General features: G+C 35.8%; 1 protein-coding gene across 2 annotated transcripts in view; it reads right to left on the bottom strand.

The window, feature by feature from the left end:
• Positions 1-5,149: 5,149 nt before the first annotated feature.
• Positions 5,150-17,267, bottom strand: part of LOC111872502 (ATP-binding cassette sub-family G member 4) — a 37,511-nt gene continuing 25,393 nt past the window's right edge. For both annotated transcript variants that reach the window (XM_023866483.2, XM_023866484.2), the window contains 8 exons: positions 16,517-16,662; positions 15,358-15,596; positions 13,424-13,579; positions 11,290-11,486; positions 10,455-10,623; positions 6,937-7,037; positions 6,654-6,809; positions 5,150-5,681 (listed from right to left, as the gene is read on the bottom strand). In XM_023866483.2, the coding sequence (XP_023722251.1) occupies positions 5,337-5,681; positions 6,654-6,809; positions 6,937-7,037; positions 10,455-10,623; positions 11,290-11,486; positions 13,424-13,579; positions 15,358-15,596; positions 16,517-16,662 (1,509 nt within the window). In that variant the 3' untranslated portion in view covers positions 5,150-5,336. The remainder of the gene's footprint in view (positions 5,682-6,653; positions 6,810-6,936; positions 7,038-10,454; positions 10,624-11,289; positions 11,487-13,423; positions 13,580-15,357; positions 15,597-16,516; positions 16,663-17,267) is intronic.

Here is a 17,267-nt window from a genome sequence, read left to right as displayed (position 1 = left end):
CAATATCTTTGTTACCGGCTTTCTCTAAGGTATTTGAAAAGGTAATATATTCAAGGCTTAACCAGCATCTAATACAAAATAAGATACTTGCTAGTGATCAATATGGATTTAGAAAAAACTCTACAACAAATAGGGCCTCTTTTAAATTATTAAATGAAATTTTAGTAGCCATGAACAATAAATTAACTATTGGGGGCATTTTCTGTGACCTGAAGAAAGCATTTGACTGTGTTAACCACGAAATATTTTTAAATAAACTGGGATACTATGGGATAAATGGAGTATTTAAAAAATTAATCAAGTCTTATTTGAACAATAGATACCAAAAGGTAGTATTAAATAATAGGACAACCTATAATACCACCTTTTCTGATTGGGAGATCATCAAATATGGTGTCCCACAAGGCTCTATATTAGGTCCTTTATTTTTCTTATTGTATATTAATGACTTACCCAAAGTAATAACAAATAATGCGAAGATTATTTTATTCGCTGACGATACTAGTATCATAATATCCGATTCGAGCCCTCATAATTTGGAAATTAATATGAATAAACAATTCTTAGCCATAAACAAATGGTTTGAAGCTAACCTGCTATCCTTAAATTTTAATAAAACCCACCATCTCCTGTTCAGGACTAAAAATAGTTTGGTAACAGACATAAGCATATATCATCAAAATAAGAATATCACTAATGTGCCAAATATTAAGTTTCTAGGTATTTATATTGATGAAACATTATCATGGAAGTCTCATATTGATAAATTAGTAATTAAAATGAGTGCAGCTTGCTATGCAATTAGAACTGTAAGAGGTCTCATGTCACAGGAAACCCTAAGGATGATCTACTTTGCCTATGTGCATACTATCATGGAATATGGGATAATTTTCTGGGGTAGCTCAGCAACTAGTATAAATGTTTTCAGAATGCAAAAGCGGATCATTAGAACTATTATGAATGTAAGAACTAGAGACTCATGTAGGGAACTATTCAAAAACCTAAAAATATTACCAATGTACTCACAGTATATATACTCTATAATTCTGTTTGTTGTAAATAATAGAGACCTATACAGTTCAAACTATGAGACCCACAATCTCAATACTAGACATACCACAAATTTGCACCTTCCCACATCACGCCTAACAATCTTTCAGAAAGGACCATATTATTTTGGTATTAAGGCTTATAACCACCTGCCATCCAGAATCAAGAGTATGAGTAATGATGTGAAACTATTTAAACTGAGGCTAAAAAGATTTTTTCTTTCAAATTCTTTTTATTCCTTAGAGGAATATTTTAACCATGTATGTAATTAAAATTGGTAATTGTACCCCTGATATGTTATAATTTTATATCATTACCTAAGTATTTTGTATCAATTATTGTTTTATAATTTTGATCATTTTATGCATTGTACATTAATATAAATCTTTTAACTGTCTTAATGACAAAAGTATGTATGTAGTTTTTGTATTTTGCGTATTTTAATCTATTAGCTTGGGACAAAATCCATATCCACTGGTCAGCTGTACCATAAGGATCAACGGAATGTATAAATGTAAATAAATAAATAAATAAATAAAGAAGCAGAAGTAGATGGAAAGACTTAGAACATCTGAACTAGCATCAGGAGAGATTTTATGTCAAGTACTCTGGTTTTCTCCTGCCAGTCATTATTCCACTGTTAACGTCGGTTAACACCACATATACACGGTGCCAAATCCCAGAAGACTGCTTTCTTCATAGTCACCGCTGTGAAAGCCTCAAATCTTACATATGAATTTTAAGATTAAATTGAAAAGTGAATTAATGAAAATGTTAAATAAATTTTAAACAGATACTGCAAGTAACATGTAAACTTCAATTAGAACCAAGAGAAAAAAAAACTGTATGCCATAAAATCGCTGTGTCATCATCATCATCATCATCATCACCACCACCACCACCACACTTAACAGATTATGTCATTTGGTGTGTATGAACTTCAGGACAGAAGAAGAATGGAGGGGTTGCTGTCACACAAACGTTTTTATTATTCCAGTCACAAAATGCTTTGACCCAGAGAGGCCATCATCTGGAAATGAAATGTACAAATGGTGATTGAATTCATATAAAACTACAACTGTGGTATAAATTTGAAAATGTGTTAGTTAAATTAGTTCAGATCTGACTTAATACTATATATACATCAGATTTCAAAATTAAAAATAGATAATACAGGTATGAAATTTAAAAATTAAATATAAAGCATGTCAGCAGAAAATCACTACGAAAGGTAGGAGGATTTTCTGGGGGAAGAGGGAAGGCATTGGAAAAATGCTAGAAATTTGTATTGTTCTCCTTAATATGAGTATATTATCATATTTATGGCCCTACTGATACAAATTTCTAAAATTTAAATCAGATGACCTGCATAAAATTGATTTCTTCCATAATGAATTACATGCTTGTTGAGATCCATATTTGCATGCCATATTCCTTTGCTCTTAAATACTGGTAGCAGTTATAGATTTCAGCTCTTCACTTTCTGGAAAGAAATCTTGTATTCAAATGTGACAAGTGAGAAGGCAGTTCAAAAATATCTGTCTTTCCTAGAACTTTCTGTATTAGCTCATTTTCGATTCATTAATACATATGTATGTTTTATGGAACAGGCACCAGCATGCAGCATTGCCACATATCAGCAGCAAAAATGCTCTGATACTTTGTAACATTATACAAATCTAAGATTTTGTTATTATGAAGGTAACGGAAAAGGTAAAGCTGTCCCAGTAACAGGCTGCAAAGGCCCACAGGGTTGCGAGACATTGAGGCTCCCACATTTTCTCTAGACAATCAGCTGACAGATGGTGGTAAGATTGTCAGCCTTATGAGCCAGCTGCTCTTTACCCCACAGGAAGATTCCTGGTACTCATTTCTGTTAAGGCTGAGTTGACCCCAGGGCCATAGTGCGGCTGGAATGATTAGGTAAACTGCCAAAAAATCCACCCCATCAGGACTTGATCCCTTGACCTTCCAGCCTGTAGCATGGTGCCTCAACCAACTATGCTATAGCATACCCCAAGATTTTATTATTATGCTTTCTAAATACTGTTACAAACCAGAGTTACAATCATTCTTGACTGAAGTACAAACATTTCAGTGCTTATCTGTCACTGTGTTAGCTGCTGGACAAGAAAAAGTATAATTATTATAGTGATGACTGCCATTATTGGCACTGTGTTAATCTGTTAAAATAAATACTAGGCTGTCATTCCAACCTATACTAAGATACAACAAATATTCAACATTCAGCTCCTTCCTACCTATCAGAATTCACAGTCTACTTTAATATTCACCGTTAATTTTTAGTTACGGTACAATGGAATCTGAAGATTATTAAGTGACAGTACTGTTCAGACATTATGCATGTGTAAAAGCAGTAAACCTGGGGAAGACTTGACTTTATAGCTATAAGCACAGAGTGTATGGATTTCTTTAAATAACGCCTACAACAGTGGTGAATCTGGAAACATTTAACCTTTAATATGCCCAACTAAGATTTTTATTAGCTTACTGGAACTTTATTCTTGCAAAAGCTCTTATTTTTTAAGCATTAAAAGGATTAGAGGGAATGGGCCAAAATTTTCCGATTCAACATGCAGTGGGCTCCACACCACATTACAGTCTACTGTGTTGCATATTGCAGCAGCCTCAGTGCAACATTTCACTATGACATATGCTCTTATGTGGGTTCCTACCATCTGCCATGTGCCATACAAGTTGTGGACTCTTTTATAAGAAAGTTGTATTTGTTGATAGAGATTTTCATACTCTGTCAACAGAAATCACTATAAACAAACCAACAAAAAGTCAGAAATTTTGAAAATTAATCTGGACTAAAATATTAATAATAAAACGTTCTGACCTGGATATGAAGTACTGACAGCATATAGATCCTTGCTGATTATATCCATACTTTTGTTGAAGTGGACTAAAAACAAAAAATTTTATATACTACATATAGTTGTCATTATATACCATTGGGTTAATACCAATATGAAGAGCCCTTTCAGCAGGACTTTTTATTATTCCAGCTGTGAGTTTCTTATATTAATAGATCTGGAAGATGAAGCTTTGAAACTGTTTACTAGCAGATAAGAAATTCATAACAAAAGAAAACTTTTAATGTGGGGTACCTAGACACAGATTTTGCATTACGTGCCTTTATGAAGTAATGAAATCATGTCATAATATAGTGGTTAGGATTCATATTTTGTGCTCAGAATACCCCACGTTTCAAATTTTAGCTAAGATTGTACTGAAGCTTATGGTGGTTTTACTGAATCGTGCCTTCTGAACAAAAAATGGCTGTAGAGTGTAATAACAATTACATTGTTTGGCTGGAGGGATATTTTGAAAGCCTTCTTTTTGCAATTTCACGTGTTTCTTCATACTTTAATATTACAAAAATTAACAAGAGTTTATTATCGTTATATTGCAAATTAAATTTAAATTCTGTATGAGAGAATAAAATTATGTCCAGTGCTTTCCTCAGGGTCAAATGGTGATAGTAACCCTATTGATATAAAACTGTGTAACCATGTAAGCACCCTTTGGGACACTTCGTGTAAAGGAATATGGAATACTCTTCATGGTGACAACCATACAAATAAATAATTTGTGCTTATTGTATATATGTGATACTTATAATTTGTTTTTAAAATTATCTCTATACCTAAGCACCAAGTAGTAAATGTATATTGATGGAATGGAGGTAAAACTCCATATAATCTTAACTTCAACACTAGGCGGAGGTGAGCTGTCACAGTCATGCTCCAACTACTTTACCGTGAAGGAACATTCCCTAGTACCCATAAGTTAAGAAAGTGGGAAAACCCTAGAGTTAACATGATTGTGGGAGCTAAGAGAAATATTTTCTAGGAGTTGCACCCCATGAGATTTGTTTGATGTTTTCCAGAACTTTGTGCTAATAGCTTTAAAACAAAAAGTTTAATAAGACAATGAACCAAATGTTGTAACTGTGCTAAGACAGTGAATGTGTATAGTTCTTGGGTAACCATTATGTGTTCAATAATTAAATGTTCACTGCCACAGTATCTCAACATCATGCTCCATCATGGTCACATTTTATGTTCTTTGCAAACAGTCTGTGCAGTTCACAAAGACCTTACACTTAATAAATCGCTCAACAAATTATCCAAGCAAGTAAGTGCTTAGCGGTAAAACTTCTGCCATAATGTCACTGTGATGCAGGAGTCAAGAAGTATATTCGTTGATGTAAAATTAATTGCATTGCACTGTACGATTTACCATTGATTTGTATTTTTTCATTTCTTTGAGCGGAGTTTTAAGCGAAGCACAAAATACGCAACACAACGAAGAAGGAGAAAGAAACCAGCCAGGGCAAGAGCATCAATCCAGTACTGTGCTGTTGCCATGTCCATCTCCTCAAGGAACTTTGTTGGGTTTCTAAAGTGGCAGTATGCTTCTGAGCAGGAAAGCCTCTCACGACCATAGCCATATATAGAGATCATTGCTCCCTCAAAGCCATATCGGATGTAACTGATATATGGAACCCACTGCAGATAGCCAGGTATTGTGTTGAAGTTCACAAAGAAACCAGAGAACAGAAGAATTGGGACTGAAGCTACTGGCCCAAAAAACACTCCATTCTGAAATAAAAACACTGTACTGTAAAATTCTGCTCTTACAGAGTATGTCAGGACTGAATTTATTCTGGAAAAATTAAATTTCTAGAAAAAATTCGCTTAGTGGGGGGTGGAGTCCAACTGGGTCCACTCGGCATGGCAGCCACTGATTGGCCTATTATGGCCTGCCCTGGGTAATTATGATGATAGAGAATTTGGTAGAATGAAGATTGGCAAGGGAAACTGAAGTACTCAGAGAAAACCCGCGCCACCACCACTTTATCCATCACAAATCTCACTTGACCAGATCGGGGATCGGACCCGGGCCACTACGGTGGGAATCCAGTGACTAACGACTTGAGCTATGGCACGGCAAATTTCCAGAAAGTTTAAATTTTGAAATTTGCTAACAAAATGTAATTAAAAATATTTCTAAATAATGACACAAGCTCAAATATAACCTGTAATCTGCATGTTTCCCTTTAGTACTACACATGACATGATGTAGTCTTTATTTGTGGCAATAAAAAACAACAGAATTGAACATTTCTTATCAATAAATTACTAAGTGTTTTAGCAAGATATGCAGAATTATTTTGATAAGAAATCAAAATGTTCCTGAAACCCATTTTATATTTTTCATTTAATGAAAACTGTCAATACTGTGATCAAACAATCATATAAACTCTTCTGTGTTACTGTTCTACAATTTTTGTTGTCACCTAATTTATAGTCTATTCTGCTTTCTGACATCTGACAACCTTAGAAGAGAGAAGGAATACAAAACAGTATAGTGACAGAAAGATGACAGGAAAGGAAGAGACTTCAAATCAGAATTCTAACAGACTTCACTATACAAAACCTCTGCCAAATGAGACACAGGGTAAACATGTGGAGTAATCTACACTGAACGTGAGATATTTAGCAGCAGAGCTTACCTCTAGATCACCAGACAAAACTGTCCTGAAAGCTAAAGAATCACGTAACCATACCTACCTCCACACTCATGGCTGCTCCTATAAGAAGGCCAAGACTCTGAGCTACAAGGGATGTGAGAATGCACATGGTGAGCAACATCACAAATCGCATGGCCTCAGGTGGCTGCGATGTCATGAAGTATACAATCGCCACATAGATGATGGAAAACACAATCTGCAACCCATTTCCATTGTTCAAAATGATGGCACAATTACAGTGCACACTACTGTGTGAGGTATACTTGACAAAATGCAATGCTTTAGGAGTCAGTTACTCCAATCATTTTGCAATTGACTCTTACCTGAAAAGGAAGGTCTGCCATTGTTTTTGCAAAGTAGAAGGACTTCAGAGAGTACCAATAGTTTAAATGCTCTCTCACAAACACGGCCATTTCTACTGGAACTGTATGCAAAATGAATATACATTAATTTTGTTCTCTGCAAGGAAAACTTGTGAGTAATTACATTCTGTGCTCTACACAACAAACACCTCTTTTACAAAAATGCCAGTTTCATATAGACACCCTCTGCTTCTATGAGTGATATCTATACAGGCCAATGTTTCTGAAATTGTTTCCATTTTTGCATTGAAAAATAGTGACAAATCCCCATAGAGAAACAAAAACAAAGAACAAATAAGACAGGGCATAAAACAAAAGACTGCAATCTTCTGCACAGCACTGTACCTAGTGGCTAGAAAATTTCCTCTTGTATACTTCAGATGACAAATTGGAACTCCCATTGTGTTCTTTGGATTTATAAGTGGTTAAGAAATTAATGCTATTACACTACTCACTGCTGTGCTCATCTTTATCAATAAGTTCATATGGGCTTCTCTTTAATGAACAATCTCACAGTGTGATTTTAGTACCTGTCTTGGTGCTTATGGATAATAAATAATTTTTATGTAGGATTTGAGGTTCTCACATCGGTGGTTATCAAGAGTTCCATCTTTTGGCTTACAATGCCATGTAGTCCATTGAAATTAACTCGACATTTCAGAGGAACACATAGCCTTCATCTTCAGGGTCAAAGAATAAACCAAGTAAGGAAACTCTGCACTTGCCACCTGTTTTCACATAGGCTTCATGCTTGAATTGAATTTATTTACATTCTATAAATTCTAAGCAGGTTAGTACCTTTGTATGGACATGTCCTATATCTCACTTGTATTGTGGATCCATGGAACGAAAAATAAATGAATGAATGAATGAATGGATACAGAACAAGTCAAAAGGTTACATACATAAGTACAGGCAATTTCAGCTTAAAAAATTAATATAACTTAATTTTACATCATTCTCTATTTACATTGAAGTATTCATCTAAAGAGTAGAAGGAATGAGCATGTAGATAATTCTTTAACTCTGATTTAAACTTTTTAGTATCATTGCCCAAGTTTTTAATACTTTGTGGCAGATTGTTGAACACTTTTATGCCAGTAAAGTAGACTCCTTTTTGATATACTGATAAAGTTGATGAGGGTAGGTGGAAGTTATATTTTTGTCTAGTATTCATGTTATAGACATCAGAATTTAATTTGAATTTATCTTTGTTGTAAACAACAAATAAGAGAAGCGATAATATGTATTGCGATTGAAGAGGTAGAATTTTTAATTTCTTAAATAATTCTCTACATGAATCTCTACTTCTACATCCTGTAATGATTCTAATTATATTCTTTTGTATTTTAAAAATTATTACACTATGTGAAGAGGCTTGGCTTATTCTTCAACCCTGCAGATGGAGGCAGCAGGTTCCTCTGAAATGTCAGCTGACTTTCAACAGGCTACATGGCATTACATCCAAGAAGACAGAACTCTTCAAATAATTCTTATACCTATAATTTCTACAGAAAAGTTTTTGGGCTGTTAAGTGTATTGAAAGCCAACGTTACCACTGGTATCCTCGACAGTATACAATTTTGAAATCATTGACATAGACTATAACCTTTACGTAAAGAAGTATCAGGTATTACAATATACTGTATGTGGAAGTTTCACTGTGTTTTGGATCCATGAAGGAAAAATAAAAATATCCATAATACGAGGGTAAGTCAATAAGTAAGTTACAAATGGATATAGAACTTAAACAATGTAGAATACTGATTTTAACATGCTTTTATTTCTCAACATAATCTCTCTGTACATTGAGGCATTTGTCCCATCATTTCACAAGCACCTGAAAACCAGCAGCATAAAATTCTTTGGGCTGCTGTCAGAATCAGGCTTGTTCACATGGCATGGTCTACCTTATAATGCATGACAGGTTAGGTTTTCACAAAGTCTGTGCATGATGAGTGCCGCGCATGCTGACCCCACAACAAAAAATGCAAAGAATGGGTCTGGCATTACAGCATATCAATTGCTACCATGATGAAGGACATGAAATGCTAGCCCAAATTGTCACAGGTGATGAGTTTTGGGTTCACCATTACCAACCCAAAGACAAAGCATGCGTCAATGCAGTGGAAACATCCTGCTTCACATGCTAAAGAAAAAATTAAGGTGACACCCACCATCCTCCAGGAAAGTGATGCTGTAGAAAGCTGTAGAAAGGGAAGTCACCACATGGTTCTGACTAGCAACCCAAATAATTTTATGCCACTGGTTTTCAGGGGCTTGTGAAATGACGGGACAAGTGCCTCAGTGTACAGGGAGATTATGCTGAGAAATAAAAGAATTTTTCAAATCAGTACTCTTATTTGTTTAAGCTCTATATCCATTTGTAACTTACTTATTGACTTGCCTATGTACTCTCCATGTGAATTAAATGACCCATGAATGATAATGTGCATGGATCACAAACAATTCCATTTCTATAGATATTTACTGCTGTGTATGAATACAGAATCCACCTATTATCCAAAATTTCACACTAGAGTGGAATTTGCTACATGAATAAATAAAAAACAATCAAACAAATATTTTATTAATTTTGGACTCTATTAAGAACTGATTTTTAAAAGCATGACAATACTATTTCCATTGGCTTCCTGGTGATGGAAAACTGTGTTAGTAAAAACTTGTATAGTTATTCAATTATAATTCCTCATACCATATCTCCACACCTGGAAGCATTTGCCACAAACACTCCATTTCACAACCTGCCTGTCATATATTCATTAGTTGCATCCTGCTGTGTGTTATATATATATATGAATTATGTCTGCTGTCTAACAAAACAATTATTCAGTTTTGATTTCATATATTGAAATACCGATATGGATCCTTATCGGTGCAATGCATCGTGTTATATACTAACATAAAATTTTTGCCTCGAGATGATGTAGGAAATACATAAATAAGATAAGAGATAAATATGAAGGTATATCATATATAAAAGTTAGAACATGTTGAATATATTACATTATTAAAAAAATATTAAAGGTATATTAAAAATGTTTAAAAAATATTAAAGGTTTTCTGATGGTAGGTGAAGGATGTGTATGCCAACATAAATGTTTAAGGTTTCACTGCTACAGTGTAGAAATATTGGGCATGTATGTTGTTTGTAGGTCTAGTTGTAGAAGCTTCCTATGTAGTAAGTCCAGTTGTGAAGCCCAAAGCTACAGTGTAGGAACTAGACATGTATGTTGTTTGTAGGTCTTGTTGTAGAAGCTTCCTACGCAGTAAGCCTGGTTGTGAAGCCCAAAGACAAGTTACTATGATGTACGAGTTGTTAGTGTGTGGATATTGGTATGCTATTCCCACAATATGTATCTTTATATAATCACACAATATGGCGTATGTGTTTCTTGTCTGGGTGTGTATATGATCGGTGTGTTCTGCACTGTATGGTGGTTTGATGTCATACTTACATGTGAGAATAGTTGGCATCATGGCAGTGAACATGAGGAAAAGCACAGTGAAGAAAATGCAGCCGGAATTGTTTATTACTTTGGAAGCTTCATTGCCAATCCCAAAGTAAATCATCCCTATGAGCAGCCCAACCACAACATGAGAGAAAAACCTCATCTGTGTTAGAGTCTGAAAGACAAGGATACAAACTAAGAGACTGTCAACATCAGTAAGGGTCTTAACTACAGATTACACACTTGTCCACTTATCATAGAATGGAATGTTTGGGAAGTTATAAAATTCTAAACATTACCAGTATCTTTAGGTGTGAACACTGCTGTTATGGTTCCATGCAGGATGTTGAAGTTAAGGACCTTAACACTACTAGGATTTAGAGATATAAATTACTAGTCGGGCTCCTCACTGTGGACAGGGATGTTTGACTGGGTAGGATGTTACCACTAATATGACAAGGTATGTAGGTGTTTCTCTCTTGGTCCCTTATTGTGGACAGTGATGTTTCTCTGAGTAGGACATCAAATTAGAATATTACCATTAATATGTGGACATCATTCACTCAGTCCTTCATGATGTACAAGATATTCATCTGAGTACAAGGCAGAACTGGAATACTAACAATAATACACTCTAGACAGACACAAAACAGTATGTCTTCTGGGTTGTAACACTGTACAGCCAGGAGAGAGCCAAACATTTCAGTGGAACATACCACCTCCAGCTTCAGGGCCAAAGAATAAGCCAAGCAAGAAACCACGGCATTAAAGCCTGGAAGACTGCACTCTTCATAGTCACCGCTGTGAGAACCTCAACCCCAACTAGACAGATATTACTCACCTGGTCCCTCATGGTGGACAGAAATGTTCGTTTGAGTAGGATGTAGAATTGTAGAAAACTGGAGGTTGGAAACCCTGTATTCTGTTTGCACTGGTTCAAGCTCTCATCTGACTCCAGGAGGGATGTTGTGCATGTCATTCCCGGAGCTGACACCGTACTGCCAGATTTGTGCTCAGCCATGCCATTCACAAGTACTTCTGTAAATATAGAAACCTGGTTTCAGTAAACACTACTGACTGAGTAGATATAATGTTGAACCTCAAACAATTCCAGGATAGAAGCTATATCTCAATTTCAGCAGCAAATCATTTCTACTACTGCTCATGAAGTTGTCTGAAATATTTCTGCAAGGTGCCATGCACAACCTCCAGCAAAGAACTGTTCAAAGCCTCCTGAATGTCTAATGGATCTTCCATGTGACAGGCTTCAGCTGGTCCTTCGTCCATGGAAAGACATAAATCTTAGAGTCCAAGACCGGAACAGGTGAGGAAGAAATGCCATGTATGATGAATTCTAATGCACAAGTAATGCCTCATATGGTGGGACACTGCCATGCTGAAGCACCCAATCTTTGGACACATTACATGAACTGTTTCTCACATACATACATACATTTCATTTCATAAGTCCAAAACAAATGGACATGAAAGTTGTCATATAAAAAAAAATACAAAAAATTTAAACAGACACACAGATAACAGAATAACTAAAACTAATTGTTTATGTTATGCTCCACATATTCAGAAACTGTATAAAAGGAATTATTCATAAGATATAAAGGCAGCTTATTTTTAAAAATAATTCTATCCTCTTTAAGGCTTTGAATGGTTATGGGCAATCTGTTGAATAGTTTAATAGCAGTAAACATAGTACCTTTCTGAAAAGCAGAAAAATTTGAGTTTGGCAAATATAATTGCTTTCGATTTCTTGTATTCAAACCATGAATACAGCCAAGCAGGCAAGCCCCTCTTGTAGCTTTCATGCTAAGCAATGAACTCTTCTTGCACAATTTGCTGCCTTCACCTTCCCTTTCAAACTGTTACTAGAAAATCATGCCTATAGCAACAATGGTGACTTGAATGACTATTATTTACTTTGAGAGTAATACAGGAAACATTACTTTTTCATTTCCTGTGATCTCCTGCAGAAAGTTCAGCTCATTATTATCTGTAGCACTAATAAATTCATGATTAGGAAATAGCTGTAGGAGTGGGGTGAGACTGTGGCCTCAAATGAGCCTATTGTACCAATCCCTGGTGAGAGCATTGGTGGAATGGTGACAGGAGGAAAATCAAAACACAAAGAGAAAACTGTTCCTATGTCACTTTTCCAACCACCAATCACACAAGGACAACTCTGGGATTGAAACTGGGCCTCCACATTTAAAAGTCAACGATTATTTACCTGAGCTTTGGCTAGCTGTGCATGCTCACAATTGAGTTAATACCAATCTGGCTGTCACACTGTTTTTCCATCTGTATACTTGGTATTTCCGGTTTGCTGATGCAACAAAATTTCAGGAAAAATGAGAATTGAGTGGCAAACACCAATCAAAATTCTAACTTCCTTTGCAAACATCCCTACCACATAAGAGTCACTACATACAAACTACTCCACCTTCTCACACTGTTCTCATTTTGCAGTGTTAAAGGGCATCTGCTGCAAGAAAAATATTCTAACTATTCATAACCATCCTTGAATCTGTGATGATACCAGAACATCTTAAACCATCTGAAGTATCCATATTTTACTATTCAAAGCAACAAATTCACCCAGTTTTAAAAACGCCTTTTTGCTTGGGTCAATCATGCCTGTAACTTTAATGGTGACTGAAGAATTCTACTAGATTTACGAAGTGCATGCCTCAGTATGCACTAGCAAGCAACAGCCCATCTGCTATAATGATGCTGTATTTGCTTCAGTCCTGGTTTCTTTCTGAAGTCAGTATTAATACATTAAAAAAAATGTTCACACTTAACAGAGGAATAAATCAGGTATAAGCTGTTCAGATAGAAACCAGACTAGGAAAGGGACAATGTCAATGTATACACTTCAATCATTCTACAGTTTCACATTTCCCCTTAAGAGTATATCTGCTCACATCACTGCAACTAGTCCAAACACTTCTACTTACTGTCAGTGTTTTCCTTGATGATGTCATTGGCTATGCATGTTTCTGTTGCACTGGCTGTAGGCTGCTGCTGGTTAAGATTGTTACACTTTCCGTTATTAACAGCTGTGACCAGCTTGGGGATGCTCTCACCATGCTCACCACAGGCCACCTCCATCACTGGAAAGCAGCAGCAAATTCATATGATTCAGTCTGTTATGGTGTTTAACAAGTACAAAATCAGCATTTTTTAAACACTGAAGGATGCCAGTATTTGGGTGCCACAACATAAAGAGACAGAAGTGGACATATCACTTCTTCTTTCAACCAAACTTAAAACTCTAAAATAATCATAAGCTCATCAGGATAAGAATTCTTTTACTTCAACTTTTTTCTGGACAAAATTTCATGAAAGAATTTAACATGGAATACTTATTTTAATATATATGTATATGTATAGCAGCCTCCGTAGTCTAGGGGTAACGTTCCCACCTCATGACTCAAGGTAAACGGATTCAAACTCGGCAGAGGTCATGCAATTTTTAAGGGCGAAAAAATTCAGGGAACAAGTCCTCCGAGAGGGACTTTAAGCCGTAGGTCCCGTGTCGTAGATTTATGGCACGTAAAAGATCCTCATGTCTCTAGGAGACCTCTAAGCAAAATTAAGCAAAATTAAGCAAAGTTTCCCGCCCAAGTAGTTTCCAATGTCTCCTGTAGATGGGGAAGTATCGGGAACCACTGCCAGCTTTGCTGGCTGAACAGGGCTGATAGCGAGCACCAGTACCGGCAGGGTATGGCGACTTGTGGAATGTCAAAGGGGGATGTACAATAGACTATTAGTCGCGGTGCATGGGGAAACCCACCCCCTCCAATAATAATAATAATAATAATATGTATATGTATACGTTATATTCATTGTAAACTATAACACTGTTATGTCTTATAATTCTAATAATACTGCTATTAAATTTTGCTTCTGAAACTGGTGAACATGAGCAACAAACTGGTCAATGTATTAAAAATATCAAAGGACTGTTATTCGTACTTTTGACTTTTGAACACAAAACAAAGGTAATTCCACATTAAGCTGATTTTTAAAATAGCTGAAAAATATATTAGCCCAGGAATTTATTCAAGCACTTATTCTATTTAAGTTTTAACAGGGATGATATTGCTTTAAAATGATAGGATGCATACAGGCTGAATCACAAATGACTAATATTAATTTATACTGAGAGAGAGAGGCGTGGGGAGTAAAGAGAGTAGGGTGTTGTGTGGGTGGTAGAAGAGCAATGCAAGAGGAGAAAGGGAAATCTGACTTAGCCACACAACCTCTTCTGTGTATCTATTACTGTCATTCTTTGTGGAGACAAGGGAATATTCAGTAGAGTATTTCCTTATTACCATCTTTGCTCACTAAAATTCTTGAGCAGTTTATTCCCCTCAGCTCTTAGAAAAAAAAAATTAGGTGGAAAAGCAGAGAGAGAGAGAGACCATGTATGTTTATCTCTCATGAAAACTGGGCAAGTGGTTTTGACCTGGTGGTGCAGGTTTTTGTGCATATTTCAGGGATATTATACCATCCCATTTGTTATCATTGTCTAGATTTCTTTTTAAAACTAAGTATGTAGTTATAAACACAAACTATTCATACTAAAATGACATAAGTATAATTAAAATTGGAAAAAGGATATATTGCACTATACTAGAAAATCAGTTTAAATAACAGAAAGAATATCCTGATGATTTTTTGTAGCGAATCTCAGACACTTCCACTGAATTTTCTTTACTTGATTTTACCGTCTACCACTTTTCTGGAACACACTTATCACATAAATTGGAAAGCAGCTGCATTCATTTCTTCACAGTGTAAAGCTAGCAATCGCAGCCTATTTCCATAACATGACAATCTATATCCTAGATCCAGTATAAACACATTTTCCCATTCAGACACTTACCATAGTCTGCTGGATTGTGGTAGCTTGGACACTCAAATCCTACTGAGGACAGAAAGGGTACCAGCCCCTGAACACTACCCTGGTAGATACATTGCCCCTCAGCCAAAGTGAACAAATGATCAAACATCTCAAAGAGCCTGGCACTTGGTTGATGAATGGTGCAGATGATGGTGCGACCACCTCTGGCCAAACTCTTCAATAGAGAGAGGCACTGGAAACAGGATGAGCTGTCCAAACCACTGCGACAGAAACCATTATTTACATTAACATCTTGTGGACATGTTGTGGTGATCAGCATGAATTCCTATCTAAGCATGTGTCCAGGTCAGGCACAACATTTCTGTGGACATGCTGTTTAGGCTAGTGCTCTTACTTAAATGTACCAGAGATGATTTAGGTCAGTCTGGGCTTCGATCAGCTGCTGAATACTTCAATACTAAGAATACTGACTTCCTTTGACAAAGCTTTCATAATAAACAAATTCATATTCTCTAGTGCCTATTCCAAAATGAATACTTCTAATTAATCTCTGGCTGCTGAGTACATGAGCATGGCAACATGAAAGAGGCCTACAGCAGATTTCATTGAATAAATGAAAGTTGCAGAATTTTTGCTGACATATTATCACATACTTGAGACAGAAAAGCTGATGACAAGTCACAAAGTATAGTAGTGTGATTTTTGATGAGAAATGTCTGAGTACATTTCACACTAAATTACACGAAATCATGGTAAATAATAAACAATTCTAAGTCTTATGACACAGACTCACAGGAAGAAAATTATATTGAAGATGTTTTAGATTTTGTATGGAAATACAGAAATCAACAAACTTCCTGATAAGTTCCACAGTGCTGCTCAGGTCGTCAAACTCTATATTGACAATGATATAATGGAGGTTCTGCAGAATAATCAAATCTTTACAGCAAAAAAAATTCTGAAAAATGGATACCTTTCCTCAAAACATTTAAATATCATATTCAGATATCAACCTGTCTAGTCACTATCATGTGGCAATACTCACAAGCAGGATGAAAGAAATTGAGCATCGAAGAGTTCTTCTGGGCTGTCAAATTTTGATCCACTATGCAAATGAAATTTCACTTTTACCCTATTTTAAGTGTTGCTTATAACCTTCGTACTTTACATTATTTTTCACCTTGTTGGTTCATCGAAGAACATGACTGGTGGATTATTGACAAGCTCTAAGGCAATTGAAAGACGCTTCCGCTGGCCCCCAGAAAGGTTTGTAGTTCGAGTATCACAGCACTCCACAAGCCCAAGTGTCTCCATGATTTCTTCAACCTGGAAAAACATGAGGAATGAAAAACCTTAATCAGAGAAAGAATCTTATATGTATGAGAATAAACCTTATTGGATGCCCTTATTCTTTCATTGTCATTGTAGAAGTCATTCTTATTAGCAGTATCTTTCACACAAACAGAATGGTGGATGAAATGATATCCAGTTTCTTTTGACTGTGAAACGGCATATTTCTTATCGAGGAAATTTGAATTATGCCGGAGAGGGGCCTACTTCAAGGTGATTGCACTAGGATGCACATGATTACTTTGATGCTATTAAGAGGATGAATAGCACCAGTTATTGAATTTACCAACAAAGCAGATTCATAATATTGTATTTTAGCGCCCTGTTGCACTGATTTTCGTTCATGATATATCTGCAGTGTCTGTCTTTTAGTGCACTCAATTTCACTTGTTATTTCACAACATGTTTCAGCACCATGAGAGTCGTTCCTCTTTTTCTCAGAGATATACACAATATGCACTGAGAATAAGAGGAATGACTCCCATAGTGGTGGAACTATGTGCGGTGTTAAAATTGGGACAGATAAGATAAACAATCTTAACAAAAATTTTAGTATATAAATATTTATTATAATTGATGAA

Source organism: Cryptotermes secundus, unplaced genomic scaffold (genome assembly GCF_002891405.2).
Source record: "Cryptotermes secundus unplaced genomic scaffold, Csec_1.0 scaffold537, whole genome shotgun sequence".
In the NCBI taxonomy this organism is placed as follows: Eukaryota; Metazoa; Arthropoda; class Insecta; order Blattodea; family Kalotermitidae; genus Cryptotermes; species Cryptotermes secundus.
The sequence above is the reverse complement of the archived record's forward strand: the minus strand, read 5'-3'. Positions and strand labels throughout refer to the sequence as shown.